Source organism: Periplaneta americana, chromosome 4 (genome assembly GCF_040183065.1).
Source record: "Periplaneta americana isolate PAMFEO1 chromosome 4, P.americana_PAMFEO1_priV1, whole genome shotgun sequence".
Taxonomy (NCBI): domain Eukaryota; kingdom Metazoa; phylum Arthropoda; class Insecta; order Blattodea; family Blattidae; genus Periplaneta; species Periplaneta americana.
The window spans coordinates 45,037,576-45,062,500 of NC_091120.1; the positions used below are offsets into that span (position 1 = coordinate 45,037,576).

The 24,925-nt window shown below is 34.9% G+C and overlaps 1 protein-coding gene across 2 annotated transcripts; it reads right to left on the reverse strand.

Annotated features, from left to right (window-relative positions):
• On the reverse strand, positions 1 to 24,799 carry HtrA2 (HTRA2-related serine protease). 2 transcript variants are annotated; one of them, XM_069823280.1, is made up of 7 exons: positions 24,363 to 24,799; positions 20,532 to 20,655; positions 20,085 to 20,171; positions 12,627 to 12,821; positions 9,356 to 9,494; positions 9,072 to 9,231; positions 1 to 261 (listed from the first exon to the last, which is right to left on the reverse strand). In XM_069823280.1, the coding sequence occupies exons 1-7, from the start codon at positions 24,797 to 24,799 to the stop codon at positions 99 to 101; spliced, it is 1,305 nt and encodes a 434-aa protein (XP_069679381.1). In that variant the 3' UTR covers positions 1 to 98. The 2 variants fall into 2 exon arrangements, with proteins under 2 accessions (XP_069679381.1, XP_069679380.1); XM_069823279.1 differs by having other exon boundaries at positions 9,350 to 9,494.
• Positions 24,800 to 24,925: the final 126 nt, after the last annotated feature.

Here is a 24,925-nt window from a genome sequence, read left to right on the forward strand (position 1 = left end):
TCTGTTTCCCTTAAAATATATTATATTATTTATTAAGTACACAGGATCTATTTCATATTTACATTTTCTATGTAAAAGCAACAGCAATATTAATCGATTTAACCATCCTCTGGAATGACCTGAATTTCCAACTGTACATTCCCTCTAATCACAATCATCTTGAGAGGTCCTCCTTTCTCTAATGCTGTGTATATGTCACCTGCACCATGAACAGGCACGCCATTTATGTGAGTCACAATGTCTCCAGGTTTCAATCCTCCTCTGTAAAAAATAAACAACATGAATGTAATCAATTTTGTATCCTGAATTTCACCCTATGAATATTACACAGGAATCCCTATAATTTTGTTTATCTTCTTTCCAATGTAAATTTTACCTTCCTGCAAATAGCCAACCTTGATGAACTGTTTCGCTATTAATAGTTCACCATGTTACACAGATTGTTCCAATCGCCTTTTATCTCCCTCAAAATATGATTTCTTAAAGTTTACAAACATTATATTGGTTCCTCATTAATTTTTATTCATTCATTGTTTTCTGCTCAAGGGTAAATCTCTCATTGCAAACCCAGCATTCTCGAATTTTTTCACTTTCCTCTTAGTCTCCTCATATGGTCAATATAATATTCTTGGCTTAAAAATCGATAATGTGTTAAATTGGAAAAATCATATTAAAGAAATTACCTCCAAACTAAATTCAGCTTGTTTTGCTATTAGATCTATGCAAAAGAGAGTAAATATCAATACCTTAAAAACAATATACTTTGCATACTTCCACTCGGTAATGAGTTTTGGAATAATATTCTGGGGAAATTCCACAGATAGTAACAATATATTTCTATTACAAAAAAGAGTAATTAGAATAATAGTAGGTGCCAAATCTAGGGAATCATGTAGGACTATTTTCAAAAAGCTACAAATAATGCCCATGGCTTGTCCGTATATCTTTTCATTAATAATCTTCCTCATATGTAATCGTGAAAACTTTTTAACTAATTCAACAGTTCATAGCATAAATACACGTCAAAAAAATGACTTTCATACTCCATCGGCAAGTCTATCGTGCTATCAAAAAGGAGTGCGTTATATGGCAGTAAAAATTTTTAATAGCCTCCCTATCGAGATAAAAAATGAAACTCAAAACATAAAATTATTTAGGGCCAAATTAAAGAAGTACCTAATTTCTCACGCCTTTTTTTCTGTAGGTGAATTCATGACATTCAATAACACTTCATGAAATTGATACTAAAACTTTGTGTTGTACTAGTAGACTATATTGTAATTCTCGTCTGTATATATTTCATCTAGACTGTGATTATAAATTAAGATTTTATAACAGTATTAAGTTTTTTGACTTGTTCCATATTCTAGCTGTAAGCAATGTATGAATACCATGGAATGTTAATAAATACAATACAATACAATATATTAATGTTGTGACACTAATACAATGCTTTAAATATAAATGATATGCTGCAAGCTTACTACCATTGTTAAAAAAAATATTACATTGTAAAATACAAATTAACAAATAAAACCATAAAAAGTAACATGAGTAGGGGAACCTCGGCTAATTCCGCAGTACGTGTAATTCCGCAGTAGTGCATATATGATTTTACTGCTGCTTTACAATAGCGTGAACATAAGTTTTGAGAGGCTGTCAACAGGAGGTATGTCCTCTGCAGTGCTATAGAAAAAAATCAAGGATATTGGTCGACACCTCTGTCGGCAATACAGTGAAACCTCGAAAGTTGGCTGTTTTGCTACACAGCTGTGAAGAAAGTGAGCATTGTTACATATAAATTGTTCCTTTTATGTTACTTTCATAATGTATTTCATAATTATTTATGACTGCAGAATTAGCCAAGTCCTATTGCGGATTTATCCGCACTGTTGCGGAATTACCCGAGTTCTTTTTCAACTGTAATGTATGTACAACTAAATATATTTGCATTTTAATAGGTTTCTTTATCTCATTTGGTAATGAAAAGTTTTGTCCATGTCTACATATCTTGATAATATTTTTCAATAAACATTTTGATAAAAATATGACAGATTTACTTCTTAATATTGTGGAATTAGCCGAGTCTTCCCTACATTACAACCTAAAAATAAAAGATCATCATCATATCCGTCACGTATTAGACCCTACAGGATCGGTTACGGTCTCATGCCAGCGCTTTCGTGGTCTTCTCAATTTCCTCTTTCCTCTTGGTATATAAGTAAGAATCTGTTTAGGCCATCTAGTGCGATCCATCCTTTCGACATGTTTTTTCCACTGAAGTCGATATTGGTGAACAAAATTAACTATAGGATTCATTTTTAGTTCCTGCAATATGTCCACATTTTTACCGTGTTCCAGCAAAGAGCATCCCGCTGTTCGTCTCATGAATCTCATTTCAGCTGTCATCAGCCCTTGCTCATCAGCTTTTCTGATTGTCCATGCCTCGCTACCATAAGTGAGGACCGGTCGAGCTAGTGTTTTATATACCTTTAGCCTTGTATGTTTCTGAACATGGGAGGATTTGAAGACGGAGTTAATGACGCCAGTGATTTTTATAAATTTAGATATTTTGTTCGACATATCTTCATCAGTGATGTAAGAGAGGTTATAACCTAAATAGTTAAATGAATTAACACGTTCAATTAAAGTATTATTTATCATGATCTTACTTGGAATTGGATTCTCTCCCGAAAATGAAATGACTTTTGTTTTCTCTTTTGAGATTTCCATATTGAAATCTGAGGCGGTTATTTGTAAATTATAAATGGCTCTTTGTAAAGCATCCTCTGTTTTAGCGATAATAACCTGATCGTAACACATAATAATTTCTCTTTTTAAATATTGTTCGCTTTTCAAGTATTTTTGATACAGCAATTGTACTGGAAAAATGGAAAATATACTGCTTTGCCGCCATTTAAAAAATTTAACTTCTCAAACTTTCATAAAAATGGAATATTAAATTGACCAGAAATTAACAGTGATTAATGTTAACAGACTTCGATGAAAATGGCAATAAAAAATAACTGCACTAATGACAGAAATCATTAGTCTGACAATCACAGTATCAGTAACTTCAAATTAAGTGACGTTCAATGACCCACAGCTGAGTATCACATGTGTTCAAGTCAACGAAATATTGATCCAGCTGATTGCTGAAATAGTTCTGTCAAAATCCAATTAGTGCACTTAGCTACAGAATGAAAAAAATATTTGTTTACATTAGGGCTCGTCTCCACTATTAAACATTTAACAACAACAAAATGTTAAATATAACATGTTGAATTTAACATGTACAGTAGCGTGGAAATTAATCCGAACAACGTAATTACTTATGCAAAAACACTCAAACGGGATAAAAAAAAGGATCTAAGACATACCTCAGTAATCTATGTGGCCTCCCTTGCTCCTAATAACAGCTCTGAGACGATTTGGCATGGATTCCACTAATTTCCCACAAATATTCTTCATTTCTTCATCGCGAAACCATACACCAATGAGGGCAGAAATCATCTTCTCCTTTGTAGAACAATCCATTTTTTGCATTCTTCTTTTGCAAATTGACCACAAGTTCTCAATGGGGTTGATGTCGGGTGAGTTGCCTGGCCAGGGGAGTACCTGAATATTCTTCTTGTTGAAGAATTCTGTAGTTTTTCGAGACGTATGGCATGGTGCCAGGTCTTGTTGGAATACACCTCTGCCATCCGGAAATGATTTTTGCAGCTGGGGTACGATTCTGGTTTCCAATAAGTGAATATATTTGTCAGAATTCATCATTCCCTTGATAGGTATTAATGCTCCAGGCCCTTCATGTGTAAAACAACCCCAAAACATTACTTTAGGGGGGTATTTGGGTGCTTGTTGGAGATGAGCTGCTGTTATTTTTTCGGATCCTTTCCATACGTAAGAAACACGGTGGCCATGGACCTCGAAATGAGACTCATCGGAAAAAAGTACATTCTTCCAGTCATTCACTGTCCAGTGTTGATGTAATTTTGCCCACATTAAGCGTGTTTTGCACATAACAGGGGTTAGCAGTTGCTTCTTAATAGGCTTACGAGCCCTTCGTCCAGCTTCCAAAAGCCTATGCCGCACTGTTGTGACGTGAATATTCGCCCCAGTGGTAGCCATTAACTCGCGGGTTAAGTCGACAGCAGTTAGTCTAGGATTTAATTTACTTTTCCTGACAATTAAACGATCATCTGCAGGTGAAGTCTTCCTTTTCCCGCCACAGTTTCCTTTTTTCTGGGGTGTGATGGATCCAGTCTCCCTGTACTGTATCGTTTTATGATCGAATTAACAGTAGCCAAACCGATGTGACATTCTGCAGCAATTTGCCTCTGTGTCATAGAAGAATGCTCTGCTAATGTTATAATTTTAGACCGTTTTCGTGGAGTTGTATCCATTTGTGAAGACGACAGAATGTACACAAGATTGCAGTATTAAGTCTTCAACACAAATGAAATGCTTATAAGTACAAAACGACAGGCAAAATGTCACATATTATAAAAAAAATAATAACGACAGACCTTCAACAATGGCATTACACGTACTACAGATGTCAATTAAAGCGGTATGAGCAGCTGCGAGGCCAACAATGACAGAAAATGTAAAAATATGTCGTGTTCGGATTAATTTGCACGCTACTGTATATGGACATTTCAACTCTCAATTGACTTAACATGTTGATTGAGTATTGTGAAGTTAACACTTTTAACATGTTAGCATGTTTTCCAGCAGCAAAGGAAAACATGTAAAGTCAATTCACTTGCTCGTTTAGTGTCGGTACAGTTCAGCAAAGTTCGTACAGTTTCCATAGCAACAACTAACTTCCTATTTTCTGGCGCATATCTTGTTCATTTTTATACTATCATTGGTCCTTGGTGTTGGCTGCAAGTTGTTCGAAGTAATGGGAGTGGACGAAAGAAAATATGTTAGAATAAAATTAATGCACTGATGGAAAGGCCTTGTTTGTGGGATGTGTCTGTAAAAGAATACAGGGATAAAACAAAGAAGGCCGACTGTTTTAGAGAACTGGAATTATTATTTAATTGTTCTCGAGAATACAATAGAGAGTTTTCGCACTCCCGTCGTACGCTAACGTTAAACATATTATGTTGACATTAGTAATGGTCGTATTTGGTGATGTATGTTAACGTTCGTAAAACTTCGGAAAGAATAATTATACGAGATTATCCATACCTTTAACATCTACCATGTCGTAGGTCCTATGATAGTCAATCAATCGCGCTGTAATTTTTTTAATTGAGATGAAATGGCTGCTCTTAAATTGTGTTTCTCTTTGATGTAACAGGAAGTATTTTTGCAGCACTATATTAAAATCGTGTTCTCACATTCTCAGCAAGTTTCTGAATCCAAATCGATTTTAAACTTTAAGCTCGTTTAGAATGTCTTCTGCATAGTGTCTTTTACTAAAATATTGCCGCACCCACATTCTCATTTTCTTCCTTGTAACAAGCAATAGAGGCAATTACAAAAGTCAAATCATCATCTGAGTCCATTGTCCAAGGTTTGGAAATAAGACATTATCTACATTAAAATCTCATAGACTGTTTATAGTGGACTAACCAAAGAAAGTAAAGTTTAACATGTTTAACAGTGTGGATAGAGAGTTAAATGAAACTAGCATTAACATGTTCAGTCAACATGTTGGGATGTTAATGATAAACAATTTAACATTTAACATGTTATTGTTAAATGTTTAATAGTGGAGACGAGCCTTTAGGCGTTACAGTGCTAAAGCTATGGTTTCGCTACGGCGATCATTGCCGAGCGAACAACGCCGCTCGATTAGCTCTACGTGTAAATATACGGAGCTGGTTTCTTTACGACGTTCACCGCTGGCTGCAGCGATGTGCATCAGCGTTCATTGCTCTGGATTGATTTGACTTCAAATTGAGAGCGATGATCGTCGTACATTCAGAAAACAAAAGAATGACGGTAAAGCAATATGGCTTCAAAACGTGTATTTAGAACTTCTCAACAATAAATGATATTTTAATTAATTTTGTTTCCAGTCATCCTGCCTGTATGATATGGGTTCGAAAGTATATAGAGATGCCCATAAAAAATAAATGTTGTGGAAGGAAGTTGGTGAAATTATAGGGAAGGGTGGTAAAGTAACTTGTTTTCGAGATAGGATAATATGCGAATAGGTACATTAGAAAAACAATATTACAAATGAACTAGGATAATATGCGAATAGGTACATTAGAAAAACAATATTACAAATGAACTTTTTAATGACAGTGTTATAAAAATGCCGAATTGAGTGTTTTTAAGCAGGGATGTATAAACAAGGTGTCAAGAGAATCTCTTCCATTAAATTTCAACCTTTAATAACGACGATTACAGTAATGTAGGTCTAATTAATTAGCCTACTCGAGACTATTTTAAAATTCAAATGAAGTGTGTCTTATCATTAGATTTCAGTTGAATAGCTAGGCCATAGCTTGAATATTGAAACCACTACAATTTATAACGAACAATGTAATTTATTTTGTTGACATGATTTGCTCGCTCGGAAAATACAGGTATTTTTCCAGAAAAGCTAAAACAAAGAGGGCACAATATTCTTTCCCTTCACTGACTTCTGTGAGCTTTAGATACATACTGTATATTGATAAACACGGACCTAGTATTAGTCTGCAGCCACATGTATTTTCAATATGGAATAAAAATCGTTTAACCCGTCAGCACACGCACATTATTTTATAGCGGTAGCACACGCGTTGGGTATTTTTTACCCCAAAATAAATAAAGTGTTATTAAGAACAAAACATAATTAATACTGAAATGCTATAATTTTATAATTGTTAGGAATATTTTAAAGTAATTTGAACACTTTTTTTAATTTAAGAATTAATCATATGAATACTAACTTTGAGTGAAAGTCTTCCACAGAAAAACACCAAAATATTATAATTTTTATCTCAGTGCTAACACAAATGTAAAAATAAAAGAAAAAGTATTTATAGGCGTCACTCATCCACTCACTCACTATCACCACTTCCGGTATCAGCTCACTCCTCACAAAAAGGCGCCGAATGTACCTTACAAATCATCTTGTTGCACCTATGGCATGAAGTAGTAGTTTTACGATCCTTCTTCCTAGGACACACCTCACATCAACTTGAGGACATATTCATTCGTTTCTGTTTTGGTTGGGTTAGTTCCTACACACCATTCATTCTTCGAATAGTGGATCTGATTTCCAAAGGCAAATTCTTCAATGTCAACCGATGAGTCAAATGATTTTTCACCAATCCAAGAGCCAGTTCCTTCAGAAATGATCGGCGGATGATTGGTCCGCAAAAGAAAGAAGAATCTGTTTATTCCCATTGTTGCTGGAAACAAAGGGATTCCTGTTCCATCAGTTGTCCACAAATCTTTAGCGTTGAGTTTAGCTGATCTCAGTGCACCAGCAAAATATAACAGACCAAAAAGTGCTTTTATCTCAGTCTGATCAGTTATCGAAGTATGTCGTTTGCGAATGAAGTTGTTCTGGATAGATCCGATGTAAATATTTGTGTACTTGACAATATCATCTATGATGTTATCATCTATTAGACACGACCAGGTTTCTAATGGTAACTTTGCTTGGCGAGCTTGTCCCTTACAGCCCGGAAGGTGAGTAACTATATTGCACGCTCTGGTCTTAACATTTCGAGGTGGTACACTCTTCCTCCAAGAAGTCCCGTCTTTACCTTTGTAAGTAGTAAACTGAGATAGTGGAGCGTTATCATCACAGTCATCATCACTACTCTCTGCTACCTGTCCCTATTCCTGTTCTGTATCGGTATTATGTTCACTTTTCGAAATATGATCATCTACATCTTCCGATTCACCTTGAATAATTTCTTGTTCGTCCTCTTCATCCAGCCAGCCTACTATTTGACGACTTTGTCTAGACTCTAAGTCCATCTTGAAATGTAAAATACAAATGGAACACTATCAAAATTATTCGCTACTACTGCTTCTTAAGCACACGCGCGGGGTATTTCTTACCCGGTCTTTACATAAACATGTGTAAACTTGTGCAGCCACAAGAAAACTAACTCAATCATACGTACAACAATGCACAAAGATCTGAAAGAAAGATATTGAAAACGCGGGATGAATTTAAAATTGATGGACAGTGTTGCCAACAAATGAAATAACGCCTGGGTATTTTTTACCCCAGCGCGTGTGCTTACGGGTTAATGCTTATCTTTATATTCTAATGCACTGTTGTAGCCCCACTCCACTTGTTAATTTACCAACATAACATGCGAGAGATCCAGGATGAATTACTGTAGCCTACCTATGTGGCCAGTTTCCTTAGTATTGCTCCTGCACCTGTCGAGTATTATGTTTGTAACAAGCAGACGGAGGAATGCTACATATTTCTGAAAATTGTAGATTTTAATAAACATGAATAATTGTTTTAACATAATTGCAATATCATTTTACGGTACCAGTAGGCCTATCTTAAAAAGTAATAGACAATTTCTCGCTGGATGGTTTTTCAACAAATGAAGTAGGATTTGTCTTCACATCACTTTCAATTAAAGACAAAATAAAATTGAACTGCTCTATGGTAAGTGTAAAATAGTCTTTGAATTTAATTTGATCAGTAAGCCTAAGTATATGTCCACAAATTAGCCCATTGAAACATCCTTCTGTACGTCTGGTTTTAAACATATCATTGGTTTGGAGTATTCTGTCTATTGGTATACATTATATTTAATTCGATCATATCCTTCTTCCTCAAGAAGTAATACAGTCATTATTTTTTTCCCTATTTAAAGCCATTTTAACAACTTGTAAATTCTCAAATTCATTGTTAAACAGCTGGAGACAATCGATATTAATCTGCGATGTCCTCGATCGACTGATTGTCGATTCTTAGAAATTGATTATTCTCTACAGCAAAGACGGCGATGTTCGTTATAAAAGGAAACTGCATAGCCGACGTTGAGCACTGACCGATCATCGTCAGTGTTGTTCGCTCGGCGATGATCGCCGTAGCGGAACCATAGCTTAAGAGTAAAAGATGTATGAATACTCACATATGTGCGGGTGAGTCAATAACAACTTTCCAAACAAGTACACCATGCTTAACACTTTCTGGAATTTGCTGATGTCGTTCTTGCAGCTCACGAATGAGTAGTGGTGTCAAAGTAAGCATTGTAATGCCCATGTAACGTCTCCTAACTCGGCCAGAACCTTCTGTAATATGACCAATACATAACATTGAGAAAAAAAACTTGCTTCTGAACTTCAGTTTATAACCAGCTACTCCAACTGGGTTAACTCATCTGAAGCAAAGTGAAAACAGGTATCTTGCCTTTACTTCCCAATTCAGCTTTGCGAAGAAATTCCTTGGCATAATCAATAGGGATCGCAAATGATATACCAGTTGTAACTTTCATTGCATTAATTCCAATAGCTTCTCCATCCAGATTTACCAACGGTCCTCCAGAATTACCAAACTGTTAAGAAAGCACTTGAAGTTAGTCACATCTTTAAATATAATCAATGTAGCTATGTGTACATGCATACATATGCATATACATGTACAAGTTGCCAAATTTATACAAGTGGTACAGCACAATTTACTTAAAAAAATGTAATAACCTACACATTCTAAACACGTGACATGACCACAGATGTTGAAGAGTATATAAAAAAAAAGAGATGCACATTGAGGCCAACATAAAAAAAATTATCTTCTTACACAATCCAGTCTATGTATATTGACATTAATTTGGAGCAATTTATTAAAGGATGCATTCAACACTAACGTAGAAAAATGTTAAACATATTATCCCTACACCAAAAATGGATGTTCCTTGAACCAAATGAAGCTATTTTAATTACGAGAGCTATACATAAAGTAACTTCCGTTTATTTTTTACAAACCTGTGAATGACGTTACAGAATTGGGTTACAATACATTTGAAAGTATACACTCTAGTTTATTTTTCCACATAGTTTCCAGTCTCACTGAGACACATGTCGTAGCATTTGACGAGCTTTGAAATTCCGCAATCGTAGAATTCGGCCGCCTGCGACTGAAGCCAACCTACGACGCTGGTTTTCAACTCTTCATCATCGTCAAAGCGCTTCGAGCCAAGCCACGTCTTCATGTGCATGAAGAGATGGTAATCGCTAGATGCCAAATATGGGCTATAGGGATGGTGATCCAAACTTCCCAGTTAAACTCTTGCAGTTTGGTCGCAGTATGACGCGCTGTATGCGGCCGGGCATTGTGATGCAGGAAAATCACCCCAGAGCTCAACATGCCACGATGTTTGTTTTGAATGGCCCTTTCCAAGTTTGTTAGTGTGTTACAGTAATGCTCAGCGTTAATTGTGGTATTCCTCTCCAAGAACTCCACTAGCAAAATTCCTTTTCTGTCCCAGAAAACAGTTGCCATGAGTTTCCACGTGGAAAGTGTTTGACGACACTTTGTGGGTTTTTTCGGGGAGTGAGTACAGCCCCACTGCATTGACTGAAGCTTTGTTTCTGCATTCACATACTGCACCCAAGTCTCATTTCCTGTCACAATCTGATCGAGAAAAGCATCACTTTCTCTTTTGTAATGTTGCTCCCATCCATTGAGCCTGTTGTTCCTCAGAAAGGAGTTTAGGCATCCATCTGGCAGAAAGTTTCCGGTAGACCAAATCTTCGGTAATCACTTTGTACAGAAGAGTACGACTAATCTGTGCAAAATCCTCACTAAGCACTGACATGGTGAACCTGCGGTTTGCTCTAACCCTTTCATCAACCAAACGAATCAGATCTGCATTCACAATATTCGGTCGACCACTTCTCTCTTCATCATGGACATTGGTTCGCCCATTTTTGAAAATACGGCACCATTGTGTTACACCATCTTCACTCATTACATCTGGCCCATAAACTTCACAAAGTTGGCAATGGATTTCATTAGCTTTACAGTATTTGGCCACAAAAAATCTTATTACAGAACATACCTCACACCTGGTGGGACTTGCGATTGCAGCACACATTTTGACAGCACGTGGCTCAGAGAGGAATAAAGACACGACCTTGACTCTACTGCTGCTCGACGCATACTGCCTCAAGGTACACTCCACCGCAACAAGAGCAGCGCCACTCTCTCTGTTATTACACACGCTATATGAAAACGGAAGTTACTTTATGAATAGCCCTCGTATTTTCCTATAATAAGAGTTAACAACATGTTAAAGGAATTACCCTTACACCAAATGAGTGCTCACTGGACCAAAATGATCGTATATTAATTATTTCAATATAATTTCAATTAAGTAACATATTAAACGATTTATCCTTCCATCAAACACGTATGTTTCCTGGACAAAATGTCCTATTTTAGTTATGTAATTACTTTATATTTATTTCAAACAAGTGCAGTGAAGTGCACGGGTATGGCTAGTTAATAATAAATCACAATATCTAAAAAAAATTAACGATTTTTTTTGCAATTATGAAAACAAATAACAATACTATATGATGTGAATGTGCAAGGATAGAATACACAACTTGATTATCTATTAAAAGTGGGATACGACAGAATTACCTCTGATTGAGGTTCTGGCTGATATGTACATATATTACTATTATTATTATTATTATTATTATTATTATTATTATTATTATTATTCTTATGAAATCCACGAAATCCCATGAAGGGCAAGGGCCTCCTGACTATGCAGGGTGGCTTGTCAAACAGTTCCTGCTTAGCCACTCCGGGAATGATGGTCACTTTTGTAATGTCATATCTGAAGGGTCCACTATTCACAAGTCACTGTTTAGGTTGCAAGTCACTTTGTGATTAGTTTCCATTGTTGTCGGTCTTTCGTTATTCTTAACCATAGATGGCCGAATCTTGCTCTAAGTTCGTCTGCCCATCTTGTCTTCTGTCTTCCAGCGTTCTGTTTGCCAATCCTTGGGTCCCATGTAGTAAGTAGGTGTGTCCACCGGTTCGCGTTGAGTCGCATCACATGTCCTGCCCATTTCTTCTTCAGCTTGTCGGCCGTCTTTGCTGCGTCTTTGAGGTGTGTTTGTCTTCTTATGTCTTCGTTATGTAGTCTATGTCTGAGTGTAATGTTCAGCATCTTCCTCTCCATTTTCCGTTGGCACTTTCTCAGCAATTATTATTATTATTATTATTATTATTATTATTATTATTATTATTATTATTATTATTATTATTATTATTATCATTATTATTATTATTATTAGCAGGCAGTACATCTCACTTAGCATTATGTGTCAGAGGAAGAACAATTGTTTATATGTATCTGAAGTCTGATTAGTGTAACATGTAGCTAATCCGTGATTTATGCAATGGAGAAGGAAAAGAACAGGCTACTCTATCCCATTATCTTCTGGCCTGGTTGCCTCATAAGTGGTGCCTTGTTGGTATCACGTGTGAGGTTCAAAGCTGTCTTCGGACAGTTGACTCGACAACAACAGAATTTTGGCAAATTACGATTGAGATGCAATGACTTATTTTAATGAGAATATAATGAACTAAATGGCTATACTGTGTGATGGTAATGGTACTCTTACACTATTATTAGTCAATACTTTTATATACCAACTTATGTGTGTACCGTAATGGAAGCATCAGTCTGAATATAGTCCATAAATCTGCCCGACAGACCCAGTTCTCCACTTTGCCTGCTGGCACTACTTATCACACCTGCAGTCACAGAATTTGACAATGTAAGTGGACTCCCAATAGCCACAACAAACTCTCCAGTTCTCAAGTCACGTGACGAACCCAGTTTCAAAACTGGCAGATTATGCTGTAATTAAAAAAAGACAAAAGATTCAGTTGGTGGAAGACATAATCGAAGTTCTAAATTTTGTACAGAAGAATTCGCACAAGTACTACCTAAGTTCTAAAAACTGCATGATTCCAATACTGATAGGAACTACAAGGGTCATTTCATAAATTTATTTATTTATTTATTTATTATTTTACTAATAATTATAACATAAAATATAAAATATACAGAGAAACTTTAGCTCGCCCCTGAATGAGTAGAACTCGTGCTCAGGGGCGGATTCCTGAATTGAAATTAATAATTATACAATACAATTATAATTAATAATTATACAATACAATTTGCAATTATAGTATATAAATTTAAATTTACAATTTGTCAATTTTAATAAAATCCATACATAACTTTTTTAATTTAATACTGGAACTATTCGAATTGACAAGATTAGGATATTTAAATATAAATTTGTTATATATTCTTGGGCCTAAATTACTACTATGATTAAATACTGTAACAGTGTTGCATTTTGGTTCAAACAATCTTAAAGAATTCATACCTTTTGTTTCATAACTATGAGAATACAATTCAAAATTATTTCGATTTTTATGTATGAATTTTATTAATACAATATAATAAATTTGTCTTACGTTAAGTACATTAAAGTCTAGAAACAAATTTTGAGATGGAAAATCAATAGGTTTATGAAGACATATTTTAATTATTTTCTTCTGTAATAAATAAAGTGGATTAAAATTGGATTTAAATGAGCTACCCCATCCTATAATTCCATACATAATTACCGATTGAAATAAAGTTAAACATATTGTACGTAATAAACTTATTGACAAGTGATTCCTCAATAAAACAAAATAATATACTATTTTACGCAATTTATTACAAAGGTAATTATGGGTTGGTTCCATTTTAAATGATTAACGAAAATTATGCCTAATACTTAACTTCATAGGACTCTTTAATAATCGGACATTTACAATAATACACAGGTTGGCAGAACTGTGAAGTGGATGATGCAACACACATGAAAATTACATCAGATGCAGAAGAAGCACGTGTGTTCGTTTCGTCCATAGCATACTCTATGTTTAGGTAATGAGAGCTAGAAATGGAGCTTACACGTATCTCCGGTACTGCAGTGGCGATTTCTCTTAAGGAGCACAGGAGCAGTGCACCACTTCTTCAAATAACCCATGTTTTTTAATTTATATCAATGAGCTGCAGTAGACTATGTGAGCGACATAATTCTTTATTATAATACTATGTAAAAATAACACTGCACGTGTACTGGTCTTGTTGACGCCTGGGACTTATGTTTACCGCCCAACACTTGCGGCACACTGTTCCATTCGAGCATGCGCAGTAGTACTGTTTCACTGGCAGACTTTGGAGCATGGTAGGGAGGCAGTACAGTGTGCGTAGGAGGGATTAGGAGCACTTTCAGATGTGTTCTCAAGCTCGTTCCATCATAAATGTTACAATGAATAGTGTGCAAAAACTTTTAAATGTGTAATTTTCTATAAGACCTTTACACGAAAAGATCAAAATAAAGAAAATGGGTAGACCTACACATGAATTAAAATTATAAGTGACGGAGAACAGTAATAGAGAAGTGACAAGAAAATTCAACATTCGGACTTCGAAAAATGCAATATGCGGCTGCGATATAAAAGACGCTGTATTTTGTTTTCCTTGTCTGTTGTTCGACGGCGAACATTCATTGACAAAAATAAGTACGTTTTATGAATTTTATTTATTTTTCTGTTTGAATTTAGGACTGTGCGTAGTAACTACATAATTTTGATTATCGTTCTGCAGATATGATTGATTTGAAGCACATGAATGAAAGAATTAAAAAACACGATTCTTCAGCTGCACACAACAATAATGTTAAATTAGCAGTGTTGGGTCAAACAAACATACAGATACAGTTGGATTCAATTAGATTGTTGAACTTCACAATGATAAAGTTACCAAGAACAGATATGTGCGTGCGGTTTTGTGGAGCTTTTGAGTTGGCTTTAAGAGGTCACGAAGACGAAAACTCTCTTTAAACGCTAGTATTTTTCTTGGCCTCATCAGTTTCAGTTCTGAATTAGACGCACTCTTAAGGAACATTTGGAAAGAGAAACATGTTTAAGAGCACATCAAACACTATACAGAACGAAATCCTTCAAGCCATTTTCATGTATGTCATGATGAGATTTCAAAGAAATAAAGAAAGCTGCTGACTTTTTAGCAGTTAAGGCTGATGAGACGACACACGTATCGAATGCTTGTGAACTTGTGAACTGTGTTATAAAACGCAATATAGCGAAAACAATATTATTTACGGTGTGCTGCAATAGAAATTGAACACTTTACTTTCCTATTACTACATAGGAAACTGATTAACTGCAATTACTTGACTAACAAAATTATGTAAATCTATACCTACGTAACACATGTTAATAGTTGTGTTGTAGTAGTTTGTACCTATAATAATAATAATAATAATAATAATAATAATAATAATAATAATAATAATAATCATAATCATAATAAATATTTGTGCACCACCAGGATTATTTATCACCACACGCCACTGCGGTACTGTGACCAAATATCAAATCTTTAAATCATAAACTTGTTAACTTTTACATGTTTTCTCTCTTTTATTTTATTTTCCGTTAAAAGAAAATATATTTGACCATTTTTTAAAATGAATTTATTTTTTATCAGACAATCTATCAAAGGTAGAGAAGTACTTGTATGTATGTATTTATTTACACTGCAAGTGGGCAAGCACTGGGTGGCAGTGGTATATACAATATTAACAATACACAGTTAAAATGATAAGCAATACACAATAAAATTTACAATACATAATAAAATTTACAACACATATACAATTTATACACAATACAATAAGAATACACAATACAATTTAACACAATAATAATAAAACATAAAATAAAACACCTAATTTTACAACACAACCTACATAATTATGTATAGGTCCTACATAATTTTCAATAGTCTTTCACTTTACTCTCATCTCATTCCCTGTAGTGGCACTATGACGCATTTCACTGACACTTTAGCACACATTTCACTGACACTCTGTAACACATTTCACTGACACTATAGAACACATTTCATTGACGCTATAAATTATCACTGATCGGAACTGTTCACTGCACTGTAAAACCATAACTTCACTGACTCACCTCGCTTCACTGATACAACAGTTCAAATAAGTCAAATAATTGCATTCTTATGCATACTGTACTTATAAACAGAACTACATTTAAACTAAACATTTCTAGTCTAAGGCCCTCTTACACGCTATTTTTAAATAATTTACAATTCAAACCAAGGAAGTAAACTCGTCAGGCTAGATAAATACATGCCACCTTAAAAAATTAAATGTTGAATGTCACCTTAATTTTAATTTTCACTTTATACACAACTCTTTAAATTATTCTTGAATCTCCTTAAGGAAGGACAGCCCTCAAAGACCGCTGCAGGTAGGTCATTCCAATCATTTATAGTTCTATTTAAAAATGAGAATTTACCTACATCCGTTTTCTGTTTCCTACATTTGATTTTAAAATCATGATCGTTCCTACCATAGTACGTTGGCTTTTCTAACCGAGCCGTTATGTCTACCCATGCTTTCTGACCTAGATGTGCTCTATACAATGATGTTATTCTAGTTTTCCTACGTCTGTTTTCCAAAGTTTCCCATTTAAGTTCTTTTATCGTATCGTTCCCATCTTCTCTTTTACCTTTAACAAATTTAGCTGCCCTATACTGGATTCTTTCTAAGGAATTTATCTGATATATTCTATAGGGATCCCAACACGTAGTTCCGTATTCCATTAACGGTCGCACTAATGTTAGATATGCTATTTCCCCCGATTTGGGGCTAGCCTTTCTCAAGATTCTCATAATAAAGTGAAGTGCCCTCCATGCTTTGCCTGTAACATTATCAACATGCTCTCCCCAAGAAAGTTTGGAGTTTAAATACACTCCTAGGTATTTACAACATTGTTCTTGCGGAATTACAACACCACTGAATTCGTAATTAAGACTAGTTTCCTCTCGGGTTTTACAAAATGTTATAGATTTACTTTTAGAACCATTTATTTTCATTCTATGCTTTAACGCCCAGTTGTAAATGTTATTCAAGTCTGTTTGAATAGCATCTACATCTGAATTATTTCTAATCTTTCTATAGATAATGCAGTCGTCTGCAAATAGCCTCACATTTGATGTAATATCCTGGCATAGGTCATTTACGTATATTATAAAGAGTAATGGACCTAGAACGCTGCCCTGTGGCACCCCTGAACTTATATTTCCAATTTGCGATATTTCATGACCTACTCTAACTCTCTGGGTTCTACCTTTTAAGAATTCTTGGATCCATAGCACCACTCTTTTATCTATTCCTAGCCTACTTAACTTATCTATTAATATGTCATGTGGCACCAAATCAAATGCTTTCGAAAAGTCAATCACAACTGCATCGATTCTTCCGCCTCTATCTACCTCTTCAGCTAGATCCTGAACCAGCGACGTAATTTGACTATCACATGAGAAGCCTTCCCTAAAACCATGCTGGCGGTTGTAAAACCAGTCTTTCGCATTTAGAACATGACGAATATAATCCGATATCATATTGTAAATATGACATGCATAAATACACACACAAAATTTCATCATAGAATGTTAGATAATTTTTGAGTTATGATGGAAATGCTTCTTCACTGCACAGTGAACTGCCACAATTTTTAATTTTGAAAAAAAAAATATATATATATAAACAATTTTTTTTTAAATCGTAAAAATATTCTTATCATAATAGGCTATAGCAGAAGGACAGTGTTGTACACATACTAATTTTCATTATTGTACAAGATGCAGTAAAGGAGGAAAAAAAATGTTGAATATTTCCAAAATTTTACTGCTGTAAGCTGTACCTAACCCCTTAAAGGCCTATTAATTGTTCACTAAAATTAACATATTCCCTGTGCATCAATTGCAGCTGAAATGATTCGTAGATACTGAATGTTATATAGAAAATTTACGAGTTTAGACTGCACTCATTAAGACGGAAATATGGTATGCTGGATCATTTATCCATTACCACGTTATCAGGATGTAAAGAATTTCAAAACTGGTATTTTGCAGTATCACAATATATCACATCACACTAATGAGAAAGTTGAAAATACTCACAAAACAAGAATTTCAGAAAGTAAATCTACATAAATGAAGGAAAGTAGTAATAATGCTAATTTAAAAATACCATACTGCCTTGCCAATTATTTAGACATTAGAATTAATAAAAATATAGATACGCAAACACAGACAGACAGATGGATAAATGAACGAACAAACAAATAAGTAAATAAATACGTAAACAAACAGATAAATAAATCAATCATGCAAGCAATCAATTATATCTAAATAAATTATTTTCTATTCTGTTCATTAGTATTATCATCTCTGAAAGTATTTAAAGGTCGTCACTTATTATGATCCCCTTGCAGAGTTTTGAAGGTCTCCCCATTGGTTTAGAATTCAAGTTAAAAACGCTCATACATAGGGAGAAAAATTACTGTTGGCCGGTTAAGTTTGTAATTATCAATATGGTATATTAACAGTGCTAGTATTAATTTTATTCTTGCATAATATCTATCCATATACTTCTCTTTTACCAAATGCTGTGTATCTAACAGTCTAAAAATTTCATTTATATTGCTAATTTCTACAAACAAATCAAGTCATCAACAAAACGAATGTTCCATGTGAGCAACATCAGCTTTTTTTTTTTTTAACTAAACATACTTACTGATATGCTTTAACTTTTAAATGACTTTTCGAATAGAGGAACAGAAGCATATGGTTTCTTCTACTACATCAAATTTGTCTATGTACAACTGTGTTTGATCAATATTCAAAAGAATATGTCTGTTTCATGTACTAGCTGCTATGTCACTTTTAGTTCTTTTTTAAGTCTCTCTCTAAAATAAGAACTTAAGCTTAATATAATTTGGAATCCCTGAACTTTCAAGATAAGATTTACTGCAAATCTTTCTGTGAACTAGTTTATTTATGTTGAATCTTTCGTACACTACTTTTAACACTTGAATATAAATAATTGATTAAATGGCGATCTTACTCGTGTTAATTATGTAAGCACGTGCGGCTTACAGCTGTTTCGGTGTTATTTGACACCATCCTCAGAGCCTACTAGATCTCGGTGCTATCTCAGCTTCGCTGCCTGTTGTGTGGGTGCGTTCATGTGATGAAGAGTTGTGTCAAATAGTGTGTGTGTTCTGAAATTGATCTGTGCATTGAGAATTTGACTGGGGTGTGTTTTAGTGTTTTACATATGCTGAACACATAACTAATGCTAACCACACATACAATAACATAAATACAGACATGGAAATCCTACACATACAACCCAAAAACCAAAAACTCAACACATTAGAACAATATGAAATATACAGACACACTAAAACACACCCCAGTCAAATTCTCAACACACAGATCAATTTCAGAACACACACATTATTTGACACAACTCTTCATCACACGAACGCACCCACACAACAAGCAGCGAAATTGAGATAGCACCGAGATCTAGAAGGCTCTGAGGATGGTGTCGAATAGCACCGAAACAGCTGTAAGCCGCACATGCTTGCATAATTAACATGAGTAAGATCGCCATTTAACCAATTATTTATAGTTTATTTAAGCTATCTTCTTTGGTTTCCTACCAATGATTCCTTGCAAATATATAAGCTTAATGTAAGCAGCCAATTATATAAGTATAAATTAAACATGACATATTTTATACTAATAATACTTTCTACATTCTCCCCCTTCCCCCAACGACAGACCATTTAACTTTGCCATTATTTGCCTCAGCTCTAAAATGTGGGTCATAGATGCTGCTAATGCCAAGTCCACTTAGTTCGTCAGAGACTATCCAGAGTGCACCACAGGCAATAGACTGACTTACATTACACTCTTAATGAGTGAGATGATAGTGGAGAATGGTTGGGATGTCATAGGGGAACCAGAGTATCCAGAAAAAACTCCTGTGTAGCCTGAACCAATTCAAGTTATAAATTCAGGATGGATCAACCAGGATTTGAACTCGAGCTCCCTGGCTTATAAGCCTAATGTGCTAGCTCTGAGCTATCATAGCAGTGATTTTTACATTCTAAATATGAGAGTATTACAAGACACAAATACATTACTTACACACTGAATTCGAATTGTTGCCAAATCTGATCTTCTGTCCACATCTTCAATCACACCAGTGTATGTACTTCCATCATGAAGTTTTACCTATGAATGTATTTTAAAATTAATCTATTGAAATACATGAAATTGTGCATGTAAAATATAATGAGACCAGTGATATCAAACTCGACCACAAGTGGTTCCCACTCAACTTTAATCTTATAGCTACACACAAGCAAAATATCTAGGGAATAATGAGAATTATATAAGCAGGTTTCAAACAAAAGAGATTAAGACATAAGAAAAAAAAAATAGAACCTAGTACAATTTAAATTGAATGTACACCATAAAGATGCTGACGAAATATCGCTACAGAAAAATTAATTAAAAAATTAACTGACGCAGCCTACATTATGTGTTAATTAAATTACGGGTAAGTTAGGTAGGCCTAAGCAAATATTTTACCTGTATTTTGCTGCTAGATCTACCGAGCACAACATGGGCATTTGTTAAAATCAACCCATCTTCTCTGACTATGAAACCCGAGCCATTTGTAGTAGTAGGTAACTCACCTGTAAAAATATCTATCCTGTAAGCAATAATTGAAAACTATTACAATAAAAATAATATTTCTTCATGTACCAATCTAAGTAGAAGCCTGAGAACGCGAGGGAGGGAGAAGTCTGGAGGAAAAGTAGCTGGATGCAAGGTAGGTGTGGTGGGGTTAGAGGGGAAGGTAGTATCCGTGTTTTGAAATTTATCATAGCGTAGGTTTCAGTGCCAGACTGTTCCACAGTTATGAAATAAATAACACACCAACTGTAGTCACCAACGAGTTGGATCACATACTGGAACAAATATGAAGGCTTTCGACAGTCATACATTCAAGCTTTTGATATGTCTTATATATATGCATTTTGGTCTGTAGGTGGGTGGGCCTATGAATAGATAGGCCTAGCACAATTTAAAAAAAAAATTACCTTACAATATTAAGATATTACCATTACCTGTAGCCCTATCCAGGTGCCAAAATTTAAGAGTGGAGAATAAGTAATGAAGTCGGTTTTGAGAGAAGAAGAAGATAGGTATTTAAAATTACTTTAACTTAGTAGAAATTCATAATTACCAAGATGATGTCACTTCTTCTTCAAACAAAACACACATAACCTAAGCTATGGAACATAACCTAACTCATATGATGAAGGTTGAGTGGAATGGAGAAAAATTCTCACCGGCACCAGGATTTGAACCCGGATTTTCAGCTCTACGTGCTGACGCTCTATCCCCTAAGCCACACCGGATTCCCATCCCGATGTCGGATTGAATCCTCTCAGTTTAAGTTCCACCTATTGGGTTTCCTCTAGTGGCCTACCCTCATCAGTGGCACAATGTCCACACATGTGCAGAGGTGCACTCGTTATGAGCAGGGAAAGGATTTATATGTAAATACATATTTACTTATAAAGCTAATATAATTTATATTTTGCATTATCTTTATGTTTCACAATGTGTAGGGTTGAAAAATCCTACTTTTATTTTCCATATTTTTCCATATTTTAGAGTTTAGTACATATTTTCGTTAATTTCCATATATTTTCCATATTTCATATAAAACAGTCCATATTATATTAGGTTTAACAATAAAACAAAACAAAATTCCATTAACTTTTAAAAATACATTTCAACAATAGAGATTTAAACACATGTTCAGTAATCCCTTTAACATCAGAGTTATTTGAAAATTAGCAGTCCTATCAACAATGGGAAAGTAAGTTACAAAACTGTATTAATTTAATTTAAAATTTTTAACAGACTTCAGTTGTGCAGCTCAACAGTTAAATGCCAGTCAGAGTACACATAGGTTCAGTTTTGTAAATCATACTATAAAGACGGTAAATATGCCAAAAGTACGTCATTCAGTCAATTTAAAATCAAAACTAACAAGTTACATTTCAGAATTTAAAGAAGATGGTTTATCAACTGACAATAAAATATTATTTTGTAATTTGTGTCAGTGTGCAGTATCATCTACACAAAAGTTCCTGGTGCAACAACACATTACAACTAGTAAACATCAGGCCAACAAACAACTAAATTCCAAGCAGAGACAATTGTTTTTAACACAACCAACAACATCGAATGTAAGATCTGAGTTTAACATCGACCTGTGCCGTTCTCTCATCTCTGCTGATATTCCTCTCTACAAACTAAAGAATAAGGTCTTCAGGGAATTCCTTGAAAAATATACTCAACATACAATCCCGGATGAGTCAACACTTAGGAAGACGTATGCTCCATCCATCTACGATGAGACAATACAGAAGATAAGAGATGAAATTAAAGATAGTTCAATTTGGGTTTCCATTGATGAGACTCCCGACAAAGAAGGTAGACTTGTTGGTAATGTAGTTATCGGTTTGTTAAGTGAACAATATTCTGAACGAATTCTTTTACATTGTGATGTTCTAGAAAAGTGCAATAACAAAACTATAGTTAAACTGTTCAACGAAGCTATGGGTATCCTGTGGCCAAAGGGTATTATGTACGATAATGTGTTATTCTTTATTAGCGATGCTGCCCCTTATATGGTCAAAGCTGGACAAGCATTATCTGTTGTATATCCTAAATTGACTCATTTTACTTGTGTGGCGCATGCATTTCATCGTGTGGCAGAAGTGGTCAGAGACAATTTCCCTAAAGTAGATTTGTTGATTTCATCAGTGAAAAAAGTATTTCTCAAAGCTCCCAGTAGAGTTAACGTGTTGAAAGAAATGTACCCTGAAATTCCATTGCCACCAAAGCCAATTTTAACTAGATGGGGTACATGGCTAGAAGCAGTTGAATATTATGCCGAACATATAGACTCTATTAACAATGTTCTCCTTGCATTGGACTCTGAAGATGCAGTCTCAATTGATACTGCGAAAACAGTTACCTGTGACATAAGTGTGAAGAATGACTTAGCTCACATTCAGCATACATTTTCATGCATCATAAAAACGCTCAAAAGTCTCCAAAATAGGCACCTTTCACTATCTGAAAGTTTTGAAATTATAAATAGTACTGTGGAACAACTTAATCGTGGTAGAGGTAAAGTTGCAGATGCAGTAAGAGCTAAGGTGGACACTGTACTTTCAAAAAACCCTGGATATGAAGAACTACAAAAGGTTGTTGCTGTGATGAGTGGTGAATCAACAGTGAAGATTAACTTGGACTTATCCCCAGCAGACATTGTGAAATTGAATTATGTACCAGTTACTTCTTGTGACGTCGAACGCTCTTTTAGTCAGTATAAATCTATCCTCAGAGACAATAGAAGAAGATTCACTTTTCAGCACTTGAAAGAAATGTTTGTAACCTATTGTTATGGTAACAGACAATAAAAATTGTGTTTTGTTGAAACTACATTGGAAGATAAGGTACGTCCATTATATTTTTTGTTTAGTTTGATTAAAATGTACCAATATTTAACGTACATAGTCATTTTTTTATAATTTTAAGTCCATATTTAATTCCATATTTTGGTAAAAATCCATATTTAATTCCATATTTTGGTAAAAATAACTACATATATATTTACATATTTCATATATTTTTAGTCCATATAAATCCGTTCCCTGGTTATGAGTGACTAAGTGGCCAGGATCCGACGGAATAACCGCAGTCTTAAATCACTAAGTGATTATTTTTCGCATATCATATATTATTACGATGTACCGAAGTACATATGATATTTCCGTGCAGAAATTCTGCGTCACCATATGACGAAGGATGAGTGGAATGGAGAAAAATTCTCTCCGGCACCGGGATTTGAGTGCACCTCTGCACATGTGTGGACAATGTGCCACTGTCATATATCTATGACGCAGTGCATGAGGGTAGGCCACTAGAGGGAACCCAAGAGGTGGAACTTAAACTGAGAGGATTCAATCCCACATCGGGATGGGAATTCGGTGTTGCTTAGGGGATAGAGCGTTAGCACCTAGAGCTGAAAACCCGGGTTCAAATCCCGGTGCCGGAGAGAATTTTTCTCCATTCCACTCATCCTTCATCATATGGTGACGCAGAATTTCTGCATGGAAATATCATATGTACTTCGGTACATCGTAATAATATAATACTGTACTGTCTATTGTAATTGGGGCTTTGCCCTGTTATAGGCATAAATAAATAAATAACCTAATTAACTCAGTTTAGTATAGGCCTAGGTTAGGTTAGGTTTGGTAAGGAGAGTGACCTTTCCTTTGGAAACTATAAACTTAGTACTTAAATAAGAAAATATATTAGCTTATTTACCTTTTGGTATCTTTCAATTCAATACATACAGTAGATGGCACTACCTTTTCAACAACATCTGCTATAAAATTGTACTTCTGTCTTAAACTTGCTTCAGTCTTCGAACCATCATCTCCACCACCTTTCGGATCTGATAGTTTTGCCGCTTCTATTGTCGGTAATAAACACAAATTTTCTCTGTAGAACCAAGAACCTAAACCGACGCCAAATCCAATAACAGCTGAAATGAGTAACTTTTTGTAATGGCAATTAATGCGTCCATGTGGTGCTTTATTCGCATTGAAATGGGTATAATCTCTTTCACCGTACGTCCTTCTTAAATCATTGAGAGATCCCATACAATAGAGTTGCAATTTAAAAATTTCATCAGATAAATAAAGTCGTTTAGAAAGCTGTAACAAATTTGTCAATTTTTTCCCTGCCATTCTACAAAACATGCTAGACTGTGCTAGGCCCTACTTCTACCACCGCTACCTCACAGAACGGTGTCGAAGCACGGAAGCAGACACAAGAGGGCTTGTATTCTAAGTCTCTTGAGCATACACGACAATTTACAAACAAAA